We start from the raw sequence: 6,753 nt of genomic DNA, 5'->3' as shown, positions 1-6,753 counted from the left end.
ACAGGCAGAGGGAGAAGCAGGCTCCTTGCAGGGAGCCCGACGTGGGACTCGATCCTAAGACTCCAGGCGGCGCTAAACCGCTGCGCCACCCGGGCTGCCCCACGTCCCGCTCTTTAAAGGGTTAATCCAGCATTCCTTTCCCACGCCCACTTAGCCCCGCCCCCTCCCCGCGATCCAAACGCGGCCGCGGCCTGGGAGGTTTGTCCGTTCCGGGACGCCGTAGAGGCCGAGCCCCGGCGGCTCGGGTCCCGGGCGGACATGGCGGCCCCCGAGTCAGCGCCGGCCGCGAATCCAGCCACCGCGGAGGGCGAGGAGGAGACGATTCTTTACGACTTGTTGGTCAACACCGAGTGGGCCCCGGAGACAGAAGTTCAGGTGAGCCAGGCCCCTGCGGAGCCGGGAGCCGGGAGCCGGGAGCCGGGAGCTGGCTCGGCAGGGCGCGGGCTGCCGGCGGGGCACAGCCGCGTCGCTAGAGCCACGTAGGCTCGCGGAGCCGGGGTGGGAGGGGGAGGGAGCGGGGCTCCGCCGCTTGGGCCGTCGCCTTGGCAACCGCGCGGCGGGCCAGCGGGGGGCTGGGTCCCCGGAGTCGGGGCGACCTGGGATCCCCGCGGGGCCCCGAGTCGGCGGCTGGGGGAGCATCGCGGGCCGCCAGGCTCGCCGCCCGCCTTGGACGCCGGGCCCCCCGCTGCCGGCCGCGGTGGTCCTGTCGGCTTCCCGGGACGCGCCAGCCCCGCCCCGCGCCGCCCCGCCCCGCCCCGCGCCGCGCCGCGCCGCGCCCGGCCCCGCGCGCTGCCCCGAAGCGGCGCTTACCCGCGGGGTCGCCGGCCCGCGCCGCGGAGGGTGCTCGCGTGTGTCTGCGCGGCCCGGAGCTGTGCGGGCGGGGGCGGGGGGCGGGGGCGGGGGGCGGGACCGCTGCGGCGGCGGGGGCAGCCCCGGGAGGCCTCCGCGGCTCCGCGGCTCCGTGGCAGGCGCGGGGACGGCGGCTGCACCACGCGCCACGCGCGCGACCCGCGAGGGCGAGCAGCCGCCGGCCTGGGGTGGGTCGGGCGTCCCGCCGAGGGCCCGAGGGGTTCTGCGGGTGGTGACCTTGACGCGACCTTCGGGCTCTCGGGCGTCCCGGGCGGAGGGGCCTCCCGGCGCAGGCGGAGCGGCGGGAACCTGGAGTCCACATTCATGCACCGGGTGCTTACCCAGGGCCTGTCACCGTTTTATTTATTTTCTATTCTATTTTATTTTTTTAAATAAATGTATTTTTTATTGGTGTTCAGTTTGCCAACATACAGAATAACACCCGGTGCTCATCCCGTCCAGTGCCCCCCTCAGTGCCCGCCACCCAGTCACCCCCGCCCCCCGCCCCCCCACCTCCCCTTCCACCACCCCTCGTTCGTTTCCCAGAGTTAGGAGTCTCTCATGTTCCGTCTCCTTCTCTGATATTTTCACTCATTTTCTCTCCTTTCCCCTTTTTTCACTTTCACTATTTCTTATATTCCCCCAAATGAATGGGACCGTAGAATGTTTGTCCTTCTCCGACTGACTGACTTCACGCAGCATAATACCCTCCACTTCCATCCACATCGAAGCCAAGGGTGGGCATTTGTCATTAAAGATCACGGTGTCCTGACCTGTGCGTTTTGTTTTTTTTTCTGCAACATCTTTCCTGGAGAAACTGCTCATTCTCCTATCTATAAAGTTTGTAGTTCTTCTTCTTCCTTTTTTTTTTTTTTTTAAAGATTTTATCTATTCATTCATGAGAGACACAGAGAGAGAGAGAGAGAGGCAGAGACACAGGTAGAGGGCGAAGCAGGCTCCATGCAAGGAGCCCGATGTGGGACTCGATCCTGGGTCTCCAGGATCACACCCCGGCTGCAGGCAGCGCTAAGCCGCTGGGCCACCAGGGCTGCCCTGTAGTTCTTCTTAAACCTCCTTCCCATTGCAGTTTTTGCTTGTCTTGAATAATGTATTTTTTTTTTTTAGGCTGTACAGTACTGTTTTTCAAGTATTTACTTAGTTTCTGTTTGTCTTGCACAATGTGAATATTGTAGGGGTATGTAGCCAGGAGGCTGTTGTTGCTGCTGTTGGTGGAGGAAAAAAGGATGCACATTCATTCCTTAGCACCCACTGGTTAATTACAGGAATGTCAGAATGCTTCACATTATAGATTTTTTAAAAAAAGGCACAGCATCAACTTACATTGAAACTTCAAAGGACTTTTTTTTTTTTGTTTTTGTTTTGTTCTATTGATTTCACCTGCCCAACTTCAAACTCTTGGAGGGCGATTACATCTGATTCATCTTTATAACCTTCCCCAGGACCAAACTGTATCTTACTGCTGAGCGGATAATCAACTCATGTTCGTGGAATGAAAGACCTTTTCTGTGTTTTTAAGCCATATTTGTGTGTACTAACTATGTCCGTGCTCCTCTCTTAACAGCACATCAGGACATCTTATTCATTATTTGTAGTGCCTGCAATTGTTGAGCTTAGTTTTTAATCTGTACTTAGGAACTATTTAATATAGATACCAGTTGGATATGAGTATGTGTGTTAGTAGCATTTTCTCTGTGGATATACAACAAATACTCAAGTTTGCCTCCAGGTATGAGTTTATTGATCCATACGAACAGTTTTCCTGCAAGAAAAACTTATTTTAGGCCTCTGTGACCCACCCAAGTAGACTGCTGACCTGGCAACGAATATATGGGTCTTTGTCCTTGATGGCTTCTGTCTTTGGACTGGTGTTTTGATGTTTGGTGTTTGAGTTTCCACCTTCAATCCTTGTCCTTCCCTGCAAAATTTGACCTGACAAATGCCTGTAACTCTACCATGCTTATTTTTGCTCTTACTGTTTTCAGTCCTGCTTCTACTTTTGTTTCTAAACAGTGGGTTTTAAGTGCTGGCAACTTGTACCCTGCACTAGGTATTAGCAAAGAAATAGAACTTTACGTATTGTGTATTACTAGAAAATTCTCAAATGTAATATTCATTTTTCCAATTACAGTCTAGAGGCAACCGAAAACATGGTGCATCCTTTATCATCACAAAAGCAATTAGAGGTAAGTATAGCTTATTTATTTTTCTCCATATAATGATATAGTTAAATGACTTTTTCCATCTCATTTATGCTTTACTGTTTTAGGAATTTTAAAATGTTCTTTAGACTTACAGAGCTTGATAAAAGTGAATAGCATACATGAGTTTAATTGTATTAAATTATGTATGTAATTTTATTAAATATATGTATATATTTATATATGATATATGGATATATATGTATAATCCTAATTATGTGTACATATGAGATATGTGGCTCTATATGTGTATATACAGATTTATGTGTATGTATGTATACGCACACTTTTGTAATGCAGCTTAAAGTATGGCTTAAGTTTAACCATTATGGATGTGTTCTAGAAGAAATGAAAATCAAACTCAATATGAGTCTCAGAATCTGGACATTGAAAGTGAAAAGACTGTGACAGGCTTTCTCAGTGGTTTATGTGATGTTCCAGCGACACTGGTCAGAGTTATTCAGATAAAAAATTTGATTAACCAGAGCATTCATGTAACTCCTGAGCATTTGCATATGGGCGCACAGTATCTGAGTAAGGCTTGAGCACTGTCTGCATTAAACGGGTGCTCTGAGAACTTGATGTATATTTATTGATCTAATCCTTTACTAGTCCAGCAAGGCAGGTGCTGTTATGACTTCATGTTTTTAAATGAGGACACTTGTCCAAGGTCATTCATTTGGAATTTGACTGCATGTCTTTCTGGCACCAAAGCTCATCCTTGTAATAGTGGTGAATTTGAGTTACTTACACAGAAAGAAATTCAGTTTCAAAGGAGTTGACTACTTGAAATTAACTATAATTTTATCTTATGTTACAAGCACTAGCATATTTCAGTTTTCATTGTGACAAATGTTTTGAAATTTTCATAATTTAGTAAATATACACAAGTAATAAAATTACTTGTGGTGTGATGGTACATCCCTTCTTGGGGCATAGAACTGGTGAGATTTTCCTGTTGATGATTCTTCTGTTGAGGCCGGACACTTCTTCCTGTAATTGATGCTGAGTGGTACTGCCCCCTGCTTCTGCCTCCCAACTCTACCTAAGTGAGGTGTCCCTTTATTTTCAGTGTGTTAGAGATTTTGTTTCTTCTGGACTTCTGCATTTTAGATATTATTTTAAATCTTTGTTATGAAGTATAAAATAGTATCTTAATTTTTATATGAATATTTTGGTTTTAAAGGGTGATTATTATGACTTCTACTCCATGGTTTTATTAAAGCCTCTTTGGTGAAGTTTAACCTCCCAAACCACACTTCCCACATTTCCTTTTTGTACTGTCAAGAAATGCTTCACCAAAGTTTTGAGTAACACAAACTTGGGACTTACTATATACAAATATATGATCTTATAAAAGTTACAGTGTGTATTGGATTATATTTTTTTAAGAATTTTGTTCTCCGTATTTTGTAATGATTCAGTCTGCAGTATATTTTAGATTTATCATCACCGAAGCTAATTTGAAAGCAATTCCTAAAGAATAGCTGATTCTTATTTGGTTTTGCTATTTTTATTACAGATCGTTTATTATTTTTACGTCAATACATCTGGTATAGGTAAGTGTCCGTTCAGAGAACAGTGTGAATGTTAAAAACAAATACTTATGACTTAAGTTTTCAGAATTCAGTCCCAGATTGTGGTACAGATGCTGACATTTAGGTGAATGAAATAGACCTTTTCAAATAGTTGATATACTGACAAGATCTCTCAGTTGACTGAAGGTAATTTTTGTTTTTTAGTCATTATTCAGAATATCTCAGGACGACTGTTGCTTTCTATGAGTGTTCTCAGCCTTCTCTTGAATGCCCACATGATGGATCTGCAGCTTGAGGATCTTTTGAAAAACAATTTTGTTCTTATGGTGTCAACAACTCTTGTGGCCAATATTCAGTTGCTGTGCATCAGGGAAGGTCTTTAAATTTCAGTTCTTGGGTACTTTTTAATTCTTTTTGAGTGTTAAGTCTGTTCTTAGGCATGGTGCAAGTGTTCAGCCTTAAAAAGAACAAAGAAATGATCATTCTGACAAAGAATATAGTTCTGCTTTTAGACAGGTGTATAGGGATTGTTTTACAGACTTATTTAACAGACTGCTTTTTCCTTAGGGACATCTAATCTTAAAAGCTCCAGAGATAATAGTTTTATAAAGGAGACCTTTGGCTCTTCTCTAGGATTAGCTCCGATGTTTTTCTGCTTTGTGTGTGTGTGTCTATGTGTGTATAAATTCAATTTCTTATTTAATTTTATCTTGCTTTTGGGTGTGTGTACATAGGGAGGGTAATGAGATGAGAGCTGAGGGAGAGGCAGGGACAGGGGTGGGTATTTAAGAGATGAGCTGTTTTTCCTGTGCTCACTGGGTGGCCTAGGTTGCTAGCCTTGAACATCTTAGGGAAGTGTGGGCAAAAATATGTCCTCATGTGTCAGTGCACCATGAAGTGATTATTTAATCTTCTCAATGATATGTTACTTTCATAAGTAACAAAATTGACTGCAGAAAGTTCAGTTTTGCTCTTGAGTTTATGGTAATTAAACTTACAGGCTTTGGAGTCAATATTTGTTTCAAGTGGCTTTTTCTTTTAGAGTTTTTTTCTTTTTATTATGAAGTATTATAAATAGACTGAGAAGTATAGACACTAAGTCTGAACACGTTTATTATAGTATTATCTCTGTGTGAGTTAGGCGGTTGTTGCGGTCTGGTTCAGATAGCCTTCTCTCTCTTTTTATGCAAAATGTTGTAACTCATTGTCCCCCCCCCCCCATCCCCAGAGGAAATGATCCTCCTCAGGTTGATGTTTGTTATAATATTTCTGTAACTTCCATGGTATAAAACATTTTGTGTTTTAGAAATGAACACAAATATGCTGAACGTATATTACTGATACTTTTATCCTACATTTTTGTTTTCTAATTTCCATAGTGTATTTTTCTCTTGTGTGTATTTTTATTTTTTCCCCCCCAACAGCTTGTTTTCTCTATTCTTTTCCATCTATTTTCTTGATTTCCTCCTGTGTTATTCTGGATTGATTGTATCTGCTTGTGCTCTGACAGTGAATCCTTTCCTCATGTCTTTTGTAAATGGTGTTATTGTGAGCCTGTGCTTGGCTGTCCTTGCACCACTTGGGTGAAGTGAAATTGCAGTCTGCTCTTACATGTGGTCAAGGTTTGGGGTTTTGCTTTTTCATAGGGGATTTCATTCCCTTTCCCCCACAGACTGAATTTCAGACAGAGATGACATTCCTGAATGCCCCCCAACCCCCGTGAGGTTTGTCTGGTCCTCCTTTCACTGAGAGCAGTCTTGCCATGGGTGGGTACTGGCCCTTACAGGGAGTAAGGAGCTCCCTTCTGGCTCCTGTTCTTTCTGTGCCCTGCAGCTTATTTCCAGTCCCAGGTGTTACCCCTTGTTTTGAGTTCTTGTACCTGTATCCAGTTTTAAGTTCCCTTTTCATTTCTAGTACTTGGAGATTTCTTTCTTTCCTGTGAGTTTAGTTGTATACTAGAATTAGTTTTTGTTAGAGGTGAATCCGATTTTCTAGGTGTGGATGGCAGGAAGGGTTTCTTACAAGCTCACTCTGCTGTTACTGGCAACCTCGATACCTTTTCCGTAGGACACAGAATTTATATCTGAGCATACCACTGTGTTTTTCTGGAAGAGAAGATGTGTGTGGTCAAATTTCGCATAACCAAT

The 6,753-nt window shown here is 44.7% G+C and overlaps 1 protein-coding gene across 1 annotated transcript in view; it reads left to right on the top strand.

Annotated features, from left to right (window-relative positions):
* Window positions 1–212: 212 nt before the first annotated feature.
* The window catches only part of NBAS (NBAS subunit of NRZ tethering complex), a 322,484-nt gene continuing 315,943 nt past the window's right edge, over window positions 213–6,753 (top strand). The window contains exons 1-3 of the mRNA XM_055327484.1: window positions 213–375; window positions 2,999–3,053; window positions 4,591–4,627. Of these exons, the coding sequence (XP_055183459.1) occupies window positions 259–375; window positions 2,999–3,053; window positions 4,591–4,627 (209 nt within the window). The 5' untranslated portion in view covers window positions 213–258. The remainder of the gene's footprint in view (window positions 376–2,998; window positions 3,054–4,590; window positions 4,628–6,753) is intronic.

The sequence above is a fragment of the Nyctereutes procyonoides genome, unplaced genomic scaffold (assembly GCF_905146905.1).
Source record: "Nyctereutes procyonoides isolate TBG_1078 unplaced genomic scaffold, NYPRO_anot_genome, whole genome shotgun sequence".
Classification (NCBI taxonomy): domain Eukaryota; kingdom Metazoa; phylum Chordata; class Mammalia; order Carnivora; family Canidae; genus Nyctereutes; species Nyctereutes procyonoides.
Note: the sequence above shows the minus strand (reverse complement) of the source record. Positions and strands in the feature narration are given on the sequence as shown.